General features: G+C 41.1%; 2 protein-coding genes across 3 annotated transcripts; one reads left to right on the top strand and one right to left on the bottom strand.

The window, feature by feature from the left end:
- Positions 1-585: 585 nt before the first annotated feature.
- On the bottom strand, positions 586-5,161 carry wars1 (tryptophanyl-tRNA synthetase 1). The gene is made up of 11 exons (XM_084013781.1): positions 5,041-5,161; positions 4,593-4,728; positions 3,518-3,734; positions 3,308-3,416; positions 2,915-3,034; positions 2,643-2,825; positions 2,393-2,493; positions 2,126-2,238; positions 1,863-2,036; positions 1,630-1,770; positions 586-1,387 (listed from the first exon to the last, which is right to left on the bottom strand). Exons 2-11 carry the CDS (start codon positions 4,704-4,706, stop codon positions 1,229-1,231), a joined length of 1,431 nt encoding a protein of 476 aa, XP_083869907.1. The 5' UTR covers positions 4,707-4,728; positions 5,041-5,161; the 3' UTR covers positions 586-1,228.
- Positions 5,162-5,450: 289 nt separating this feature from the next.
- Positions 5,451-22,943, top strand: wdr25 (WD repeat domain 25). Of its 2 annotated transcripts, none has more exons than XM_084013179.1 (7): positions 5,451-5,527; positions 6,056-6,807; positions 11,714-11,861; positions 18,850-18,980; positions 19,964-20,134; positions 20,591-20,731; positions 21,484-22,943. In XM_084013179.1, exons 2-7 carry the CDS (start codon positions 6,073-6,075, stop codon positions 21,703-21,705), a joined length of 1,548 nt encoding a protein of 515 aa, XP_083869305.1. In that variant the 5' UTR covers positions 5,451-5,527; positions 6,056-6,072; the 3' UTR covers positions 21,706-22,943. The 2 variants fall into 2 exon arrangements, with proteins under 2 accessions (XP_083869305.1, XP_083869304.1); XM_084013178.1 differs by having other exon boundaries at positions 5,491-5,736.
- Positions 22,944-23,078: the final 135 nt, after the last annotated feature.

Genomic DNA, 23,078 nt, shown 5'->3' with positions numbered 1-23,078 from the left:
ATAGACTGTGGTTTGCACTTTTTTGCTGTTGGATGAGTGTGATTTGTAGAAGTGACTTGTTTTTGCAATCTTGTCAGTGTTTTATACTGTGACTAAGTTGGGATCACTCCCTTTCTAGAGAACCCTTCCTGAGCCATGGTTCCAGTAAGAACATGCTGTACTTGTACACATCCATTATTTATTATTATTAGAAACCTATCTATTTAAAACATAAGTTTATCTTTATTATTAAGGTTCACTTTCATTTGCAACATCTCATTCCACCCTCCATGTTAGTGAAATATACAGCTCAATAACACTGTGTCCTGTGCTATCAGACGCATTTGTATCATTCAGGAACCAAACATATCTTATTTTCTAAATTATGTGTATTACCTTTTCTGTAAAAGGAATGTAACATGGCATGACACCTTGCCTGTTTCACAGCAGACATTTTGACTTGTTATAGAAGTTATTGCACAGTTATAACTCATAACATTAGCAATAGTAAAATGTCCCAGTCAGTCAGGACCCTAAAACTGATGCACTTAAATTCAGCCATCACAAAATGTCAATGATTTTGGTTCAAATGCAGTTTTATTTTTAGTCTGGGCATAAGATGGATAGATAGATGACTTTATTAATCCCTGAAAGTAAATTAAATTGTCATAGCAGCATTGAAGAAAATAAGTGAAACCTCTTCACTTACAGCATGCTTAGAGTCAAGATCAACTTTTGCTGACAAGAAATACATTTGCTTTTTCTGTGAGTAAGACACCGATAGCCTTATTTATAAGTACTCAAACTCATTAACATATCATAATATACTGTATCGCCTCCTATTATCAGGCCTCTGCTTTTGATCAAAGTTATTGTTCCAAGGCTGTTTCCCCCCCAATTAAAATAAGACTTATTCCCAACGTTTTTAAAAAGTGGATGTGTAGCCGTGTTAGCAGATTTTGCAAAAATGCACATTTATACTCTTTAATTGTCATTTGTCCTGATCTGATTTCAGGGCGAGGAGTGACAGACGTATGTGTTGTTACAGGAGCGTTGCAAACACAAACAATTCATGAAGATAGATGTGTACATTTTGTCCAGAATCAAACCAACACGACAGGTAGCATGAAAGCGAGGGGAACGGCATGCTCAGTTTGACACAGAGGAGCACACCATTACCCCAGTAATTAACATTTTAATTCCTCTCCAGTCCTTTTATATAATATAACATCTCAGTTGCTCGGGCAGGCTAGAATTTAAAATTTAAAGGCCTGGGGGTCATGAACTGCTTGACGGTCTCATCTGTGACTTGCTTGCGTCGCTCTTGATGCTGCGCAATAATTGGCTGCAGTGTCTCAATCAAAAGCTTCTTCAGTTCTCCTGTTAGGAGAGCTCCGCTTGTGTAATCCTGTAGAAACAAGATGCAACAAGTGGAAGTGGATGATGCAGAAAGGGAGTTGAGGAGGAGGATAAGGGAAGCAGAGAAGAATGTTAAACAGAGTCCAGATAAAGAGTTCAAGGGAGGATATAGAGAGTGGAGTCAAAGCCAATGAGAGAATAAGAGGAAGACAAAACAGGGAAGGGTGTTATTAGCAAAATAAATAAAGTTTGGAATGTTTTTCTTGCTTCCTCTGTCCTCTACACCCTCACCTGTCTGATTTTCTCCAGTTGTTCATCGTCCTCCAGGAAGAAGGTCAAGTACATGTAGGCGACGTCCACGTCTGCGTCTCCACCATACTTCCTGTGCTCTTCCACTGTGTCTTTTCCTCCCGAAAATGCATGTTTGTTGACCTGTGAGTAACGGTTGGACAGGTCAGTAAGAAATCATAGGGCAATATCAAGCTGACTATCAACAACTACGGAGGATCTGGTACTAGCGGCACCTTGTTTTTGATTTGCTTGGGAGTGTCCGTGAGGAAGATGGAGCTGTTGGCGTCACTTGCGCTCATCTTAGTCTGCGCCCCCTGCAGGGCTGGGAAGAAGGTCGAGTGCAGCAGGGCCGGTTTGGGGTAGCCGATCCTTGGAGCTACATCACGGGTCATCCTGAAGTAGGGGTCCTGGATGAGCGAGAGGATAGATGCAAACACTTTTCATTGTGAAACGATATTAGTATGTTGTCAGACTATAACTGTAATGCTGTGCTGACCTGGTCAATGGCGCAGGGGATGAGACACTGTATATCCTTTCTGCCTTTGAAAATCTGCGGGAAAGAGTTACTGAAGGACGGGGCTGCCTGGATGGCTGGGAAGCTGATCTTTCCTGGATGGGTAGAAAATAATTAACACCCAAACAAGGTAATTCACAAAACTACACTTCAGGATTACATACATTTTGCACATCAAAAAACAATCAAAGAATATGTATTTTTTTGTCATTCAACATGTCACTGTCATCAGTTGTCTCAGTTTCTTACCAATGCAGTCACTGTCTGTAAAGCCGAAGATGCCTTTGACCTGGTTGAATGTCACATGCTTCTGGACCTTCACCACATTTCTGTAGAATTCAGGCGATGAACTGCAGAAAGTAAATTGAAATCAACACAAAAAACTCATGTTATGTGAATGAATAATTTTCCTTGATAAATATGGTAGAGCTTCTCCTGGAACGCCTCAGCATTATGGGCTACCAGATAGGAACATAAAGATAGTTTTGTCATATTTCACCCCATGTAGTCGAGGTCAGAGAAGATGAAGGTTTTGTTGACATCAAAGCCACAGGCGATGACATCCTTGGCATTTTCCACAGCAAAGCGGTGGCACTCTTCTAGTGTTAGATCTTTCCACAGGTACTTCTCATCATCAGTCAACTGGATCACCAGAGGAATGTCAAATACATCCTGCAACCATCTGCAACAAAGAAGAAAGTTTTGGTTCAAACGTAATACTCGGGTGCAACACTTTTACATATATGAATGCATTATAGAGGGCGAACTCACTTTGTGAAGATGAAGGGGATGAGGTGACCGACGTGCATGGCCTCTGACGACGGACCTCTGCCGGTGTAAAGGTAGAAGGGCTTTTGCTTCTCATACGCATCCAGTACCTGATGCATATCTCTGCCAGGAACAGCGATAAGAGAAAAGGGATATATTAAAGGGGATATATTGACATGTCTTATGAACTCTCACCACCATCTGTTTTACTTTCTAAGAAAATCTGAAGAAAGGTCAATGAAGTTCAGTGTGGCTATTTTTAATGATGACCTATCTGACTGCCAGTAAATGATGCACCACACAATCATATCCGAGTCACTCATACACTGGAAGTCAGGAATAAGCGAAAACATGAGATCACACTGATGAAATACTTTCACTTCCTAAAATGCTGACCTGTGGGAGAAGAAGATTCCTCTTCGTAGAAAGCGGTGAGGCTTCTGTCCCGAGACCTTTTCTATTCTATCCACCAGCTCCTTGTCAATTTTACTGCTGCCAAACCTCACTAAGGAAAGACAAACGATGTGAATTGTGTTGCATTTTTCTATAAATATACCCATGGAACTTCACCTCTTTCAGTGAAGACCACGCTCATTGGAATCTTACCTATGAGTTTGTCGTAATCCACACCCTTGGTGTTGTTGGTGGAAACGTTCCATGGGTCAACCGTGTCTTCATCATCAGCACCATCTGCTGCTGGCCCGTTGTTTAGGGCGACAGAGTTTTCTGGGGGCGGACAGCCTGCTTTGTAATCCTCACCTGTCACCTGTTTGTAGTCCACTTTCAATTTGAGCAGCAACTGGATAGCAGCGTCAATTTCAGCCTGAGGGACCAAAACACTGCTGTCAGATAACACAACAGCACAAAAACCAATTCTCATTATATTTTAAGTTACTTCACCCAAAATACAAAGCTATGCAGATAGTTTTGGTTTCAACTGACACATGTGGTTTGGAGATTTCTGCATCCCCCGTTTACAATGGGGGTGAATGGAATTTAATTTAGCAGCGCTTCCAACATTATAAAAGGATATTTGAAAAAATGTAATTGTCATGTGTCTTTCCAGAAAAACAATGTCCAGGTTACTGTGGAAAATCCAGACTCAGTATTAAAGGTATTCAGTGGAACTACTTTCTACAAATAGTAAAAACTAGTCCCTGGGGGAAAGTGTTGATCTCACCATGAACACTTTTCCCAGGGACTTTAATGTTGTGGCTTATCCAGAGTGAAAAGACAGACTGTTGCATCTGAATTAAATGTCCCTTTTCATTTAATTGTAGGGATTTCAGAATATGTATATGATACCCCTTTCTATCACCATATTGATATATGTTTTGTTATATAATATATTTTCTGGAAAATCAATTGGGTAAAATAACTACACAGGGTTGTCTAAAATACGTACAAAATAAACGCATATCACACATGCAAAACTCATATCTAAATCTAATCAAAATCTCCGATGGTACACAAATTCATATGGCCTTGGTGTGGTATTTATGGACATATTCCTCATCCCTGCTGGGAGCCCAACAATCCCATTGTAATGTCGTTGTGGCTGACATCTCAAAACCTATGCAATTTGAACCAAACTATCTGTAAGGTCCACTGGTAGTAAATTAGATTGACTCAATAACTAACCCACCGAGTCGTCCACTGGTACATGGTAGTTTACACCTACTTTCTCTGCTTTAGCTGTTTTCAAGGCCCTGACTTCATCTCCTTGTGCTGTCAGTTTCTCATAGAGCTCCATTGGACTGTTGGCTCTTCCCTCTTCTCCCCGACAGTCTGTCATCTTCTTTACATTGGCCAGGAACCTTAATAGTGATAAAGAAGTTACAAATGAATCATGATCAAATACATAACATAACTGAAAGTTACATCTTCTGAATGGTTAACATAATTTTTAAGATTCCGCCAGCTCTGTCTACTGTACGTTCTTCCACGTCAGATGCAAATTCTCACATATGTGAACCGGCTAACTCGGTAACGTTAGAGCTGTTGCGCTAGCTAACCGTCTGATACTACCTCTACATTGACCTCACGCTGCCGTATACCATAAATTATAGCATTATTAAAATCACAATAAATAGTTAATGTATGATTTAATAAGTTACTGGCCAGCATACCGTACAATATTCTTCACACAGCTGACAGCTCTCTCACACAACTTGCATCAGCGCAAGTGAGGTAGTGTTCGGATCAAATTCCTCCCCGAAAATTGGCTTCCATAAAAGTTCCGCTACAGAAGAACGGCTGCAAAAGTGCCACTTTGGAGACTCTGTTTAATTCACTAGTATTGCATGGAATACTCAGGAATGTATTTATATTTTTTCAGCTTGATTTCATAGGAAAAACACCGGTTAAACTATCTGTAAATACACTAAAATCGGTGTATGTCGGAGGAGGAAAGTCGCTTCTTTCCTACCGGAAGTTTTCAAAATAAAAGTTTTTATGCGTAAACCTATTGTGACAGGAGTGGACAAATAGAAACATTAGTTTTATTGTGAAAATGGATAATCTAGTGATTTTGCGACATTTTGGACCTGATGTCACTGTTCCCACCATGCGTTTAATGCGCAGCAATCACTTATCGCTTGTGTAGCAAGGTTGCAGGTACGACAGTCAAAGGCGGATTCACCGGATTTAAGCTATAGTAGACTTTGAAATGCAAACGACCAACGTTAGCTAATGTTGCTACATCGTTGCCGCCAAATAGGGGTTTAACGTTCACGTTAACGACGTCATGTCTGTAAATTAATATACGTTTCTAAGACAACTAAAGGTCACACACATCATAGGGACATTTGTTCTGTCCGAAGAAAGTAAGTTGACTTAGCTAACGTTAGATGTTAACGTTACTCTCTTTTTGTTTTGGCGTCGTGTTGACTGATGTATCACTTATTGACGTAACGTTAACAGGGTTTACTTTAAGCTAAAGTTAATGCTAAAAGGCACAAATTGAAATTCTGAATCTCCCGGAAATTAGCACCCCAATAGTGACGATGAATTCCCAACCAAACGTGTAAATTAATGGTTAAACTTGCTGCTGTAACAAGTCAATATATTTTGTGGTGCGGAAATACAAGCAACCACTAGGTGTCGCCCGTCTCACACGTTGTCTCTATATTTTATTTCAAACAGGGTGTCATCATGTGAAGATGTCTTCATTAGTGGCCTATGAGGATTCAGATGATGATCATCTTGATCAAAAGGAGGAGGGAGCATCGCCTCCTGTCCAAACTGGATCTTGTGAACAAAACCAAGAACTCGTGACATGTAAATCCCCGGATGTAACGCTGAGCCCTCACAGCTTCACACCTGACCCTGACAGGTCAATGTTGGACCATGATGGAAATGTCTCAAAAAGAAGCAGTTCTTCACTCGAAGCACATTCACAGCCACAGAGCTGTTCTGACAGGGGAAGAATATATCGGAGTAACGTAGCGGCACGAGAAAAACATTTCAGAGATACTGCAGGTCCTCTGAGTTTACCTGCGACTCAGGGGAGCGTCTCACCACTGCAGACTTCTCCTCGCATGCCAAATAGTGTCGGCTGTGGATTGAACCCAGCAAAAAGACATCACACTGTCCCGTCAGGTGTCAGACCATACATCCCCAAGAGGCATAGACTTGCCACTTCAGAGGATGCAGGGGACCCAAAGAACTCAGCAGAGCAAGTCCAGGGGAATCAGACCAGGGAGAGCCAAATTCTTTCAGAGGTTTCTGGGAGAGTAAAGGCGTATCTTATCCACAAGCCTGCCGCTGCAGGGATACCAAAGAGGCTTCTGATGAGCCTGGGAGGCCACCAGGGTCCAGTCAACACAGTGCAATGGTGTCCTCTGCCTCATCTCAGTCATCTACTCCTATCTGCCTCCATGGACAAGACATTCAAGGTAATGATCTCAAATAAAACTCACTCACTTCAGAAATGATGCACATGGATACTTGGCCATGGAATCTATTAAATCAATATAGGAGATCCATAGCTTCTGTCGTGCAATAATGTAGGCGTTCTCAATTCTTATTTTATTCAAACTAAAATGTAAGCTTTCAATCTGATTCTGATGTTTTTCCTCTCTCCATGTGATAAAATATGTCCCCCTTTCTCAAGTTGACTACTCCTATATACGCGGTGAACGATTGTCTTTGTTTTATAACACGGAAATCCATTCATCAATGCAGTTTCAGGCAGGTGCCAAGCGCATCGGGGAGGTCTTAAGGGGATAATCACTTACCTGACATTCAGTGTAATTGGCACCGAGTCATATGCAGTGAGATAATACCTGTCCCGCTGCTTCGATTTATAAATGTACCACAAACCACTTTCTTTGGAATCATATCTGTCACTGTCGAATGTATGTCAGCACCCATGGGGCTCCCTATCTCTCTCTCTCTCTCTCTCTCTCTCTTTCCCAGTGTCTCTCTCTCGGATTACCCCTCCTCTTCTTCTGTTTCACACCAGGAAAACAATCCTTCAATTTCCCTACTGTAAAGGTCAAGTCATGCAGGTGTCTGCCAGTTACTCAATACTTCTTTCCCAGTATGAAGCCACGCACGCCACCAATATCCTACGAGATCTCTGAATAATTCATTATTTGAATATGCATGAGGTCATTTGCATAAGCATACAAATGCAGCAGTATGGCAGCCGCCCCTTCTGGCACCTGGAAACGGCGGTTTGGAGCAGATGGTGGAAACGAGAAGGGAAGAGGAGGAGAAGACTTGCTTGTTTGTATGCAAGGATTTCTCTCCTTCTCTGTCTTGGACTGCCTAACCAGCTGTTTTCTGTGACATCAATGCAGAGAGGAGCGTGTGAAATACTATTACTTCTCTGTGCACATGACTCGTGAGCCATTTTGCTAAATTTGAGAGGAGGATTTTGGACAGATTATGTTCTGTAAACGTTTGTACTCGAGTCCCCGCGGTATTTTAAGCTTGCCAAAATATTGCATGCTTCACCTGGAATCAGACATGATTTAGACCAGAATTGCAGGATTATGAAGATTTTATTCTATGTAATCCTCATTATTCATGAAGTTAGAAACATCCAGTGTATTCCACAGAAAAGGGCATCTTCTTATAACTTTGCCTTGCCTCTCACTGTGTTTAAACCGGAGCCTATTAAATGCATAATATCTTTATTTGCAAATTTATTAGCTCTCAGTAGCTCAGGGTCAAAAAGGTTTGTGACCCCGGACCCCTACATAGATCTGTTTTTGTCTTTTCTAGGGGAGGACAGGGGATCTTTAGGGGAGAAAGCAGGTCAGCAGTATATGCCACGTCACGACAAGCTAACATGACATGGTAACAATGTATTAGATCAGCTTCACTCTTCACTCTAGCTTTAAGACTAAGACGACAACATCCTCTTAAAGACAGCAATGGATTCCATAAGGTGCTCTTCTTCGGTCACAAGCAATTATTTTAATAAAAGCATGTTATAAACTGGCCATGTAGATGTTTTTACAGCCACAGAAAATACTGTTTGGCTGCCAGATGTTCTTTGAATGATGTGACACTGCAAACTGCAGTATAATACACTGCAGGTAACCATAGCAACAATCCTTAGGTTTCACACTTCCCAGTTAACCCTCATTAATAAAAACCTAGCTTTGGATTGAACTAGCCGTAGACAATTATAGGGCGGCAATTAACAATTATTGTCATTTTCAATTATGTATTTGTTTTTTCTCTATTCATTGATAACAAGTTATTACAAATGCCCATTACACTTTATTACAACAACGTGTCACGGCTTGTTTTGTCAACAGGAAAACACTTAAACATATTCAGTTTACCATCACGTCAGACATAAGCAGCAAATACTTACAATTGGGAATATTTTTATAGGAAATGTTTCTCAATTTTGCTTGAAAAGTAACTAATTAATCAATTATCAGAAGAGTCACCAACCCATGTAGCCTGGAGGTAAAGGAGCATTCCGCATAACTGCAAGGATGCCACGGTTTGATTCCCTTTTGGCCTTTGTTACATGCACTCCAGTCTAACTTTTATGTTTGTTAAGTGCGATAGTGGATAGAAAATGACGTCCTCTTTATTTGTGGCGTTGTTAAAAAAATTAAATGAAAATTAAATAATGATTAATTCAGGCTAAAGTCTCAAATTAGGGTTAGGGTCAGTGGGTTATGCTTGGAGTTGGGGCTCGCTAATTCAGGATATGATTTCTTTGCCCCAGCCTATTCATTTAGTGGTGGCAGAAGTAAAACAAATCTAACTTAAAAAAATTAAATGAAAATTAAATAATGATTAATTCAGGCTTAAGTCTGACATTAGGGTTAGGGTTAGTGGGTTAGGCTTGGAGTTGGGGCTCGCTAATTCAGGACATGATTTCTTTGCCCCAGCCTATTCATTTAGTGGTGGCAGAAGTAAAAAAAATCAAACTTAATTTTCTTGCATTGTGCCAGCTTTTCCTACATTGTTGCATTTATTGACATGCTGCGCAGCTATATATCGATTATGTCTTTCAGCACTTTCGCTGCAGCTATTCTTTTCTATTCTTCATCATTGACTGAAGACAGAGATGGGACACGCTATGAAGTCTCAACACTTTTCCTTTGTGTTCCTTCACCAACACCGCTCCCCCCTCCCCCCCCCCCCCCCGTCCTGTCTGTCAGTCTCTCAGAGGCAGAGTCAGACTATAATTATGCCTGTTTGCAGCTGTTGTCACCATGGCTACGGCAGGTGTAATGCTGCGGTTTTAACCTGATAACACGAATACCAATTTAGTTTTAATTACTGCGAGTCATTTAGGTAGCAGATCATCCGAATGAGTCATCTGCGAGGATTCACTCTGCGTGTCTGTTAAGTGGCCGGTGAAATTAGAAGGGATGGAAATAAACCTCTCCTTTTCCACTCATACCCAGGTCTCACTTTGCATCGGATTATTGCAATAATGTGTGCATTGAATGATGCTGTTGAGGTGAATATCATTAACTCTGTCATTCGTCGAGACGGGGCTTAACTCTCATCCCACCAACTGGGGTCCATACTATCTGTGCTTTATTCTGTCATTTCTATTTTTAGAATAATTTCAAATGGGTATGAACTCAGTTTGAATAAGACAGGTAAAAATGTCTCTTTGTTTTACACTCTATGCAAATTAACTGTAACTTATCTAACACATTATGTTATATCTGTTGTTTTATTTCTCCAGATGACATTAATAACATAATTAATAATATTCTGAGAAGAAATATATTAACATTTTGGTGGTTATTTAGTTAGGTTTGTAGTCGCTGGATGTTAAATATGTTGGTAGGATGAAGGTTAAGCAACATGTTGCTCTTGAGCACGTTTTCATGTCACCTTGAGATGGCAGTATTTCCCTAAACCTAAGACTATGGTCTTAGTTTCGTCTCTGTATGCAGAGAAGTGGCATATCTCCTGTGGTGCACTGAATGAAAATATTCTTAACTGATGTTTCACTCAGTATTTAACTTTTTGCAATTAAAAGTGATACTCCCTGTCTGTCTCTTTCAGTCTCTCAATTTCTGTTACTTTTCTTCTCACCCTGAAGGCATCTCTGGCATTCTGTTTGTTAATCTATGCTCGCTGGATTAATATGTCAGCATGTCAGCGCCCCCCTCCGTCTCCCTTCCTCCCGTCGGTGTCCTGTGGGAGCTGTGGTAGCCCACAGAACTTCTCAATGTCTTTCTTGAGTTTCTTATGCTGTGTGGAGGATTCAGCTTTAATAATAAAACACAGGGCAAGGCAGAGAGGGATCTGCAGTGCCCCACAGATCTTCAAAGTTCCTCTGTGGCCATTGCAATGCAGGAAAAGGGGGGGGAAAAAGAGTCATTAGTGCGGTATACCTCAGCAGGCAGCAGGCCACACCACCAACTGGATTTCAGGCTGGACTTCAGGGAGAAGCTTTTGTCTTTTGACGTGTTGGACAGAAAATCCCACTCATATTCGTCAGTAAATCTGATGAAAATCATGTCACGATATTCACCAACCTGTTTGCCAACAAGTAAAGACGATGCCAAAATCAACAACACAACAATCTGGCCGACTAACACGCCATTCATAACCCACTGCCTGCTTTGTTATACTTCTTTTTGCACTTTGTTTGCACCATGATATCACATTTTAAGACAGCGAGGTGTTAAACAGTGTAGTCATGGCAGTCACAAATAGCAGAAGGCGGCTTTTCTCCTTTTGCTCTCTACAATCAGACACCTCTAACGATACAAAGCCATTAAAGCCATTACACACCCACATGGAATTGATTTATAGGCACACTCAAAGGTAATTAGTGTAATTCATTAATTATAAAGGTTGTCTTTGCTTTTAAATCCAGCAAATAAGCCTGATTTGTATACGTATTCTGCCAGTTTATCCAGCGGCACTTTACTGAATAATTCAATTCTGTTGCATGACGTTATAATATAGGAGGAGAGGAAGGCTTAGATTCTATCTCTCTCAGCTTTGAAATAGATATGGAGACATTCACCGATTCTAACACCCAACAAGGCCCGGACTATTTTAATATCAGTATCAGTTCACCGGTTGTTTGTTTGCTGTGTAAAGGATGCAGAGGTCAACGTTTTGTCTATTAGCACACAAACATACAATGACATGACTAATATAATCTTGCGTTCTGGATTTGACAATTGCTTTAAACTTGATTCCTGTCAATTCTAAGTGTTCTATTACACATTCTGTGTATTTCATGCAGCCGAGCTACGGAACGGTTTGAGTACAGACAGCAACAATGATTGAGGTACCGCAGTCTTGTGACTTTGGCTCCATGTGATTTGTGTTCGTGGCGTCTGGCAGGTGTGGGATGGAGCGGAGAGCGGGCGATGCCTGAGGGTTTACACCTGCCATTCGGGAGCCGTGCGTGATGCCTGTTGGACCCCCTGCGGGCGACGCCTCCTCACCGGCTCCTTTGACAACAAGGCTCTGATCACAGACGTAGAGACGGGTGAGAAGCAACGCTCCTTTCTGTAGGTCTGGGGAACGAAATGTCACGTAGCAAACCACTGTGAAGTCGCCTGCAGCTGAACTCAATTGGATGCAATGTCAGGCCAGGTAGACTAAAGACTGTGGTAGACCTTTATATCTAAAATAGAGAGAGACAGAGTTAAATTCAAACTTTTACTTAGTTGAAATGAACTTTTAGCTGCTTGTTAATAGTAATTTTTCTTCGACCATATTTCTTGTGTTGTGGGAAAACAAATTCTTTTACTTCTTGCAAATGCAGTGTTTTCTTCTAATTCAAATTTAAAGTTAGTAGAGTAATTTATTTGAGGAGTGAGTTTGAATGGCCTTGGGCTACAAAACCTGTTATAAAGTCATTGTAGAAATAGCAATGCTGCCTCTCTCTCTCTCTCTCTCTCTCTCTCTCTCTCTCTCTCTCTCTCTCTCTCTCTCTCTCTCTCTCTCTCTCTCTCTCTCTCTCCCATTCCAAAGTGCACCCAATAAATGCTGCCTTATTTTCCCCCAAATTTTAATTAAACAGCTGCTATTTCCTTTTTGTTAGGTAGTCAGTGTGTCCCGCCACTTTTAAAGCAGCGTTTACTCTTATTTATCACAATGTCAAATCTTAAAATGTGTACACTTGTAATTATTATTTTCATAATCTACACCTTGCAGTGACATCCTTTGCATTAGTCGCTATAAAGACCTGTAAACCTGACGCTATAGTCTCATTTGGGGAGGAGGTCGACCCTCTAAATGGAGTTCTATGGAGGCCTCACGTCCGCTTCAAAGGAGATGGTCCCAAAAATGGGACTTTTAACAAAATCTCATATTATTTGCTGGCCCATTTGTGTGATCATACAAACCACTCAAGGTGACATTTGCAACTGATCAATAATTTGGTTTGCTTTGGAAATGCTTTGCTTTTTGGCCGAGAATACAACCGCCGGAAGAAAATATGTGAGCCATTCATACAAACTAGTCTATGAAAGGGAGACTGCTTGTTCAGCCCTTCACTCACTATCCTTCACCCGAATCAATTCATGAAATTCTACACAGCTGAAATGAACAGTGCTGATAAGAATTCAAAGAAAAACCCCGGTTGAGCACTGAGAGTGATTTAGACTATCTTATATTTCCGTTTCGTCAACATTTAATATGTTGCAGTGTTCATATATGTAGGCTTAATGAATGAGCCGGCATACAATAGGCATTGTTTTGAAGCCCCTGTGGCATCTACATCTCTAGGGTCAACACATTGCTGTGATGACTTGCTGCCGTTTGCACTTCCCCTCCCAGCATGTCTGTCAATACTGCCAATAAAGCCTACGGATAATAGCTTGGGCCAGCCCATTAAACACACAGGCAGCTCCAGGAAGGGGATTGATAATGGATACATCACCACAGGACTGGCCACCATGACCTTACATCAGAACGCCACAAACTACAACCATAAACAGCCATAAATAGACCAATATTTTTGGCCTCCTACGTTGGGAGCCACCTTTGCCTTGCCGAGCCCTGTAGGACGTCCTCGTGGGGGTCAAACCAACAGCTTTGAAGTCACATCAATCACAAATCTCTCCATAGGTGTTACCTTATGATATTGTATATATCCCCTTTTCTTGTTTCTGAGGATGAGGGTCTGAGAGAGCTGGAGCTACATCACACTTTCAGCAGGAGATGTAGAATATGTCATTTATTTGCGTATAATTAAGGGAGTTGGGAATTCCTGCCCAGTTTCTTCACAATTGTAGTAGAATGTATTGTGCTTATAGCAAAGACTGCGGTGCTGACACTTCAAAAACAATTATATTCAAGCAGTGTTAAGGACATAGAGGTCAAGCTGCATAATTTGCCTCATAATAACTTAAATACAGACTTGAGTTAAATCTGCGGTTCTCATCACAACATGGAAAGCGCCAGCTCCCGTCTTCCCAGACGCCCACAACAGGGTTAATCCAAGGTGCTGGCATCATTATGACAGTGATATTTGAAAAATTAATGAAGCTCCACACAATCATGTGTTAACAGTATATCTACCAAGAGGGATGGGACACTAAGAGAGCTAAGTGTTTGCCACATCGCACAGTAATGTGAATGGATTTGATCTTTACACTCTTCACAGTAATGCAAAGCCTCTCAACTCTAACAAGGGAGGCAGCTGGGCCCATTCTGTTCAATGGCGCCCTCTTTGGAGATGTCTGCAGGCCCTTTGATGATCACTGAGAGTCTTATAAGACACCTGACCCCGTATTTTACTGCGGCATACTTAAGCAAACGCCGCACATATCGGTGTGTCTACAGAGAAATTGAATTATAGAGGAGCCCATGCGTTCGGAATGGTGAACGGTGGCCATCTTTGCAGTTGTTTCTGTGGCCAATTTAATTTGTAGAATCGTATATCCACTCCCAACGGGCCACAGGCAAGCTGTCACAGCTGAATAGCAAAAGTAGAAGGGGGGATATAAAGAGGGAGAGGAGGTTTAGAGGCACAATGCAGAAATAGAAGGGAAGAGGAGAGGAAGAATGCGAGAGCAAGAAATCAAAAGAGGCAGAATAGATTCAGAGAACAACAAACTGAGAGAGAGCGGGGACTGGGGAGTGGAATAAATTAATTTCATCCGGAGGGCGTTAGTGTGAAGTGGCAGGTGTTGTCCAGCGCCTTCACGGTTTAGGTGTCAGTTGGTGCATGTTTATGGAGAACTTGAGTCTTCTGTCCAGGTCCCCCGAGGCACTGGCAAGAAAGAGTTGGTCCTTACTTTCCCAAAAAACACAGTATTACACTATTATAGTACCAGTGCCAAAGTGGGCTTTGCAAAATTATAATTTAATGAATGAATGTAGCGAAAGTCTTCAACAGTACTTCAGTTGTAAGATGGAGTTTCCCATTATTGCAATGCATTCTTTGAGTAGGAGCTACAAGCTACGTGTGCCAGAGGTGCAGGGGCAAACTAATGAGCCTCATTGAGGGGGTTTGACTCTGGGCTCATCCCTCTGAAAATAGTTTGTTTAAAAAGATAAAATGCTGTAAATCTGAGCCAACCATGCAATCCACGTGACAAAGTGCTTTTTTTCTTTTCTTCCAAAACCAAATTCACACATTTGTACTAGATTTTTATGCTGTATGCTCTAGTGGTTCCTGCTCAGTGTTTTGAGGTGGTAAATGGGTTTGGCTGCAGTTACTTCAGGTACATCATACAGTAAAACAAATGATTTTACATATTGTTTTTACATATTTACAGAGGCCTCTTTTTATATGCTGACACATGATTGTGTGTTTCTAGTGTGTGCTAGGTGAACAAAATTGTGCTAAATGATGCAATTTGTATTTAGAAATGTGAAAAACTGATTGTTTTGAGTTTTTAGAATAGTGTGTGTCGTTCCATTTTTGTTGTGTGTATAAAATGGGAAAAACTGTAATAGTAATTGCTTCAATTTAAAGTAATTTTAACTCGCAGATAACTTAACTTGAGATAATTGTATTGTTCTTAACAGTGAGTTTTCTGTGCCACGTTTAAAATATTTAACAGTATGTTTTTTATTATTTATTATATTTGCCTGTCAAATAATATTATGTCTGTTTTTGTTTGTATTCTCTTTGATACTTTTCATCCTACCTCCTTTCATACATCCCTCTCACACATTCCGAGGGGAAACGGATACACTGGGGCTGTTCAAACACAGGAACCTTAAGCGCTGCACCCCAGGAGACGACGCCCGCAGCAACAGCTCACACACAAGCATTTACTCCAGATGCCATCAGCAAGCTAACGCGCATTTTGACCTACTTGGCTTCACGTTACCGTGGTAACTTACTAGGTTGACACAGTTTTCGCTTCATTTTCATTCTATGGTGACTAAAACATTTATAACTCAATTTAGCGAACATGCAATAATAGTAAAGACTGGTATATTTTTATATATGATTGAAAAGCATCCAACATCCAACGTGAAGCAGGGATGTGTTTCCGGAACTCTGTGGGTTTGGTGCTTTAGAGCTGCTTACTAATTGAATTATTTTTACTTTGCGAGGGTCCCATCATCCTGTCCCCTCCAGGAATAATGCTTCATACACTTATAATGAATGTCTGAAGTCTTAAAATTAATTTGCGACACTTCTTCTGTCATCAGCATCCCTTGATGGGTAACGAGACTCATAACAGTCGCCCACTTGTGCTTTAAAAAAAATCCAAATATGCAGATGCTGTACTCTCAGTTGTTAACGTGAGGATGCTGATTGAACATATTCTCATTGAAACAGATTCAAACCTTAATTATCAAGGTGTATAAAAATGCAAAAACACCTCCTAAACGTAGCTGGAGGTTAGTCTGTGTTTGTCTTATTGGTAATTAAGCCTCATTTGAAAATATGATTTGGACACGCCCTGTTTAAACCAAGTAATGCATTCCTAACCACTGCCTGTGTTGCAGTGACAGCACCCTGCTTTGACGCATCTGATAACGAGGCAGAATATCCATTTCATCCCAGCTTCCCTCTGCTCTAACGGGCTCGTCCCAATCCTCCCTAATGTCCTGCGCCGTAGTCATCCGTATGTGTGTCAGCCTTACAGCACGAGCACCGTTCTTTCAGGACCGCGAGGTAAACTATCGTGAGTGAAGAGGCCGATCACTGCAGCCTCCCCTTATCTACCCTTTTCAAGCAAGCTAATTAATCTTGCTTAGCTAAAACGTGACGAGGGCCCTATTTGTTACACGAGGAGAAAGTTGATTCCTCGCCGTCGTGCCAAATATGATTTGAAAATCTCGATGACGGATCTCCGTGTCGCCATACGGGAAAGCCAATTAAGCAGGAAGTGTGAGCCTGACGAAATTGCCTGTTAAAACTTTGGATCAATGCAATTGAAATTTGGGAGCGCGGTCGTCCGCCGTTAAGTGGAAGAAGGTCCGTTTTTGCTGCGGTTTATTAGCCGTGACTCATTCCCCCTTCTAAAGAGACTTTGGTAGGAACACCCTGGAAGAAGCGTGTAATGAAGTGCATTTTTTGTTGTGGGCTAACACTACTTTTGGATGGGGCTCTTTTTTTTGTTGGTTGCTCGATGAATTAATGAGGAGCCGTTGAACCCGGAGGTGGTCTACTTTGCATAGCCTTTGACAGAGCTGCTGGCTCACAGTCTGGCTTTGCTCCTAATGCAGCCTTCTTCATTGTTTTCCCAGGAAACTCATTTCTGGTCGCACTGTCAGGCTTAATTGTGTTTAAGTCTCTCAGTGTTTTTGTTTTATGTGACAGTTTTTAAATTGATTTTATATGAAGCTGCCTCTAAGAAGAAAATTGTAGATGATCTTTTTGTCTTGATCAATCTTTAAATCAAGTAGCTTTTTTAGATGTGTATGATGGGCTCTGGTTCTGGGGCATCGGATGGTAAAAATAGCTTCATTTTATTTATTTTATCACAAGAAACTGTCCATTGTCCATGTGAAGCTCTATGTAGTGACAGAAAATCTGATGGATGTGACTATAAACAAGCTCACGCCTAACTTCTGACCAGGAATGATCACAGAAAGCTCCTCAACCCTTTTGCTTTCACGTCATTCCTTCATGAATTTCAGAAAGAACACTCTTGAGTTGGTCACACTATCTTTGGCAGCGACTCACAGCAGGATTTACTGTGTCATTAATCACCGAGCTCGTTCTTTGAATCACTGTTTTAAGAAGCAAAGATGACGGCGCAATTTAATTACACACAATGTTTGCTGCGCAGGAATCGATTGGGCGCTTCGCGAGGAGGATTTGCATTTGTGGAAATTGGAAACCTAAGTAGAGACTTGACAGCTGAGAAAGACGAAACGTAATGAGCTTTTCATGTCGCACAAACTGCATCTGTTTGTCTAAAGTCAGTGGTTTGATAGTCGGAACAGGTTATTCTTTTTGAATGTATAGTAGTAGAACACACACACACAATGTACTTACTTACTTTCTGCAAAATCACAGTATTGTGAACACATCAAAGAAACACCTACAAACTAGTTCATGCAGAATGTATTGGTTCGTTCAGACGGAGATGAAACAGCAATGCAGGGGAATGTCGGGGACCAGAAACCAATCAGGGGTCAGAGTTTAACTGCATCCTCTCATATATACACACCATCAGGATGTTGATCACTGCTTCTTTACTAAGTGTGTCATATATGAAAGTAGTGCCTTCACTCCACATGAAAGGCCTCATGTTCAAGTCTTATATGTCAACATAGCATTGTTTCCCAGATCTCGAAGATATGAAAGAAATCCATTTTATTATCCACTACTCTCGTGTAAAAATAACTTACAATCGGTCTTTGGTCTTTTATTTTGTATGATGTAAGGATAATGTATTGTAGATTGAAGTCATGTGAAGGATGTAGTTGGTGAGCTGTCCTAACTCTGTTGTATTGTTGTATCTTTGGGTTTGACATCGACGTGTGAACGATGAGCAGTACACAGAATGTATGAGAATATGGGAACCCAAATACACTTTTTATCCTTGATCATTTATTTATGATGCAAATTTCTTTAAAATATTTAACGTTTTGTTACTTTCCCAAATATCGACACGAAAGGGGAAGCTTCATTTTTTTTTATGTTGGACTAAAACTTATTTGCGTTGGTCCAGGGCTCCTTTAACCATTCATCATTTAATCAAGTAATCGTTTTCTTTGTAAAATATTAGAAAATAGTGCCAATTATTAGTTATTAGTTAAAATCTGGCTTATTAAGCCTATTTGATAAATGTTCTCTCAGTTGTTAGCATGATGATGCTAATTGAACATAAGATCATTGAAACAGATTCAAACCTTAATCATAGAAAGAATATACAATATTAATATTAAAGAAATATCTATGCTATGAGTAACTTATATGAGTGCAAGATGCAGCTAAATGTTCTTATGATAACAATCTTAGCTTTTAGCACAAAATATAATATAGTTTCATAGTGTGTAATCCAAGTATTCCCTGACAATTTTCTCTCTCTCGCTCTCATATCTCCTTGTAGGGCAGCAGGTAGTGAAATTGGACAACCAGTTCAAAGTGATGCGTGTGGTCCTGCATCCCAGCAGCCCCGAGGTATTCCTGTGTGGTGGTTACAGTTCAACGGTCAAGGCCTGGGACTCCCGCAGCTGCAAGGTCAAACTGATTAACCTCCCTCCAGTAGATTTATCATTTTTATAGACTCTGGTTCACAGACTGTGTTTTGACCTCATAAATCTAAAGAAGGCAGGCCTGGGACACATGCTCCTCCTCGTCTGTCCTTTATTTCACCAAAAGGATAATATTGCCATATGAATAGAAGCAACACCGCAGATGATCACGTTAATTGTACAAAGCGCATTTTAATTTCACATGAGACTCATAAATTGTTTCTGTGAAGCAGCCGACCTAGTATTGCTATTAAGCTTAATGGACTGTTTTATATGAGAATCCCCTTCACCTCCTTTGAATAGGAACACTCGCATGTAAACATTTCGCCACAGCTAACTGAATCGTTTCCCTGCAGGCTTTTAGATTTAATACAGCAGGGATTGCTTCTGCCAGTAGGTGTCAATGTGAGTTACAGAGTGAGTGTGGAGCAATCCTCAGCAAATAGGATGCTAATGCTGTGGCGTCCTGGCTGCCTGTCAGTCTCAGTCCCGGGCTGTGTTCTTCTTGCTTTGGAGTGAAATCACCCCACTCGATAAAAGAGCCCACAGGCCCGACTTTGAACCATTAGTCTGAAGTCGTTCCAAACGGACTCCCGGGGTCAAATTGTATGCATGAGGTTGCTCTACCGCATTATGTTAAAACTCATTGACGGGACCAAGAGTTAAAAGTTTTGCTCAAGTTACAAAGCAGACGGAAAACAGTTCAAGTTGCACTTAGTTGTTTAAGGTTAAATTGCGGCAGATAGACATTAAGTTTGATAGACTAGACTCTAGCAACAGTGCATATGTTGAAGCACCGTGATCTACTGTCCTGGAAGAATAATGTGCTATAAATACATCATGGATGGCATTAATTCTATCTAAATTAAATTACATCACATACAACAACTTGAGATTCTTTAGACATCTACTTCCCACTCTATCTTTTCTCCTACACAAAGAGCTGGATGCTAATTTGTGCCTTTCCAGGTGGTGAAAGTGTACAAAGCAGGCGTCCAGCAGACCCTGGACATCCTATTCCTGAGAGGTGGTGTGGACTTCATAACGAGCTCTGACTGCGTGAGCAGAGACTCGGCTGACCGCACCCTCATCGCCTGGGACTACGCCACCACAGCCAAGGTCTCCAACCAGATCTACCAGGTAATGATATTTGTATGTAGCCCCTGAAAAAAGCTTATTTCAACAGTGATATAGTGCTGAAGGAAGTGTGTGCTGAATTACCTTTATGCTGTGTGTGTCCTTGACTCAGTTTTTCTGCAGTTGGATTGAGGATTTATTGTATCGGACAGGAAGTCTCTGTAGTCGTCTTCTTCATGCTACCCTTATGATAATGTGTAGCATGGATAACAGAAACAGCATACAATAACATAAAATACAGTCCAATACAGAAATGACCGTAGTAGATTGATTGCATGATATGTTGAAGCACTTATTCTTCTTCCTCCACCTCCTGTACATCTGAACATGCAGGTTTTTGAAAATAATGGTCTAGTTGACATGCAGCCGACTTCATGGTCGGCAACACGGAGAAAAGGTCAAATAATGAATTAATTTCCCCCTTTTGGATTTTTTCCCTTCCACTCATTTGTCCACCAGGAGCGGTACACATGCCCCAGTCTGGCTCTCCACCCACTGGAGGAGTCCTTTGTTGCCCAGACTAATGGGGACTACATGGCAGTTTTCTCCTCCCAGCAGCCCTATAGAATGAACAAGAGGCGACGATACGAAGGACACAAGGTCAGTAACGACTGTGGCCTCGGGGTAGAGGGGGGCGTGGTTGGTCAGGGTAACGCAGGCCTGATCAATACAGAATGTACATGCACACAAAAGTGTGCAAAGGCCATCTGGTTTGTTAAATCCAGAAAAATCAGCTAGCTCACATTCCAGATGGTGGTTTTTTTGGTCGGTGGCCCTGAGATGCAAAACACAACCTTTCAAATCAACGGAAAAGCATTTAATTTCTCAACCTTTTTCATATTTTCTTTATTATATACAACTTAATCGGTGTACAACCCAACATGTAGACTGAAAGGGTTAATTTGTGGCTGTAAACATGTTTCCTGTCCGTACTGCTCCTGAAGAGATCCTTCCAAAGAGTTTCTAGGATAATATAAGAGATAAGGGACAGAACATGAGACCTCAGCAGTTAGACAAACCAAGTGGTTCAAGTCTTTTTCCTATCCTTTTCTTATCTCAAGGTCAGTGACTGTGTCAAGCAACAGGCATACGCAGCCACTGGTATGATAACACTCCTGTTGATCAGTTTATACTGTAGATAAAATAACCAGATTATAAAGACCATTCATCCAGAGGTTTAAATTAAACTGTCAACTCTAATATAACCAGAGATGTGAAAGAACACACGCTGCTCTATGATTTTAATCTACTACCAACCGGACCCCAATCCCGTTATTACGCTGACATTAAAATGACTCCTGGTGGAAGGCTAATACATGGTAATTGACACATGCACTATCTTGTCATTATAGGTGGAGGGATACGCCGTGCAGTGTGAGTTTTCTCCGGACGGAACAATCCTGGCCTCGGGAAGCTCCACTGGCTCGGCTCACTTCTACGATTACCACAACGCTCGCATGCTGCACACGCTCCGAGCACACGGCCAGCCCTGCCTGGGCGTCGCCCAGCATCCCGTCCTGCCGGCGACCGCGGCCACCTGCGACTGGGCCGGTGAGATCAAGGTCTGGCACTAAAGACTGTGAATGAACAATCTGGACTTGGAAAAAAAGACGAGGATTATATTAAACGGAGAACTCATGTGTGCGTCCATGTCCAAGACTTTATCTCCCATAATCTCTTGGCATGAGATGATGAGAATTTGGCGAAAAAATGCTGGATCTACGATCTATGGTGCTTTTGAAAGACTTTACACTATTTGTTGTGCGATGAATTATTTAAAAAAACCCTTTTATTCCCTTTTGATATCAACATCTCTAGGGTGTAAATGTTATTGTAAGCATGTTTTTCATATTTGGCCCATCTTAGATTGCTTTAACATGGTGAAATCAGGGGAAGATACACTGCGTGAGATAAAAGGAAATGTCTTTACAGTTCAAAGAGTGACTATTGTTATGAGTTTTATGTAAAGTCGTAGGCGGTATGAAAGCAGACTAGATACACACACACATAATCAGCTTTCCACTCCAACAAAAACAGCTAGCGACTTCATCATGCTCTTGAAGTTTTTTATCAAAACGAAAACGAATGGAAAAAAATATCTCTGGGCATTTTCTAATCAGTAGTGTTTTTCTTTTTCCACATTCTGCATACACATCACTTCTCTCTGTGTCTTTTTGTTCTCGCTGCTCTGATATGACATTTTATTTTCCACACTGACAGCTTAAAGCATCACAGTAAGACAACAACAGAACTAAAGAAAACTATGCAGACATCTGTCAAAGCATTGCCAGATCCTTCCAAAAAGCCTGCTATTCAACAACAGTACAGTCGAGTGCAGACGGCTGCTTATGATCTTTATTCAGTTTCTTGCAGAACAGTCCTTAAAATACACTTTGCTCTTTGGCATTGAGGGATATTCTAATGGCTCAGTACTTTTTTCTAGCCCCTGAGGTTGTTTATACTGTAGTTACTTCGAGTTCAACTGACTTTGTTATTGTCTTAAAGCGCCACGAAGCAATTTGTGAAGCCAAATAATAATGTGCTAAATTGTGAAAGTTGCTGTTATTTGTAGTAGTTATTTTTTTTTGCTGGGTCCGAGGCTGAAGGCTGTTAGAGGCTGAAGAAATAAGGCCTCAAAAGGTCAAAGAATAAAGGTCAAGACAAGCAGACAGCGTGAGCATTGGAGGACCTTTTCAGGAAAGACATCTTTGAAGATCGGGTAAGAAACCGAACTGTTAACTTGCAACATAAATCTTCATGTGAACCATTATGGTGATAGATGGCTGTTCAGTGTATAACTTGTCACATTGGGTGTTTAAGACAGAGCAGAATGATCGAGTTTTGAAAATTCATGCCGACATCACAAAGATATTTCTACGATCTCATCACTTTGAATACAAAGTTCCTGAAATCTGTCATGTAAAACAATATGCCTGGAAGTCAATGA

Source organism: Eutrigla gurnardus, assembly GCF_963514095.1.
Source record: "Eutrigla gurnardus genome assembly, chromosome: 7".
In the NCBI taxonomy this organism is placed as follows: domain Eukaryota; kingdom Metazoa; phylum Chordata; class Actinopteri; order Perciformes; family Triglidae; genus Eutrigla; species Eutrigla gurnardus.
This window is presented reverse-complemented; position numbering and strand designations above follow the sequence as displayed.

Excerpts from the sequence above, each read along its gene's own strand:
- wars1 (XM_084013781.1), bottom strand. The coding sequence starts at position 4,706 with ATGACAGACTGTCGGGGAGAAGAGGGAAGAGCCAACAGTCCAATGGAG. Across the intron at positions 3,417-3,517 it reads GGATTACGACAAACTCATAG|TGAGGTTTGGCAGCAGTAAA; the intron begins GTAAGATTCCAA and ends GTCTTTCCTTAG. Across the intron at positions 2,037-2,125 it reads TCCCCTGCGCCATTGACCAG|GACCCCTACTTCAGGATGAC; the intron begins GTCAGCACAGCA and ends TCGCTCATCCAG.
- wdr25 (XM_084013179.1), top strand. The coding sequence starts at position 6,073 with ATGTCTTCATTAGTGGCCTATGAGGATTCAGATGATGATCATCTTGAT. Across the intron at positions 20,135-20,590 it reads TCTCCAACCAGATCTACCAG|GAGCGGTACACATGCCCCAG; the intron begins GTAATGATATTT and ends TTTGTCCACCAG. Across the intron at positions 20,732-21,483 it reads GACGATACGAAGGACACAAG|GTGGAGGGATACGCCGTGCA; the intron begins GTCAGTAACGAC and ends TTGTCATTATAG.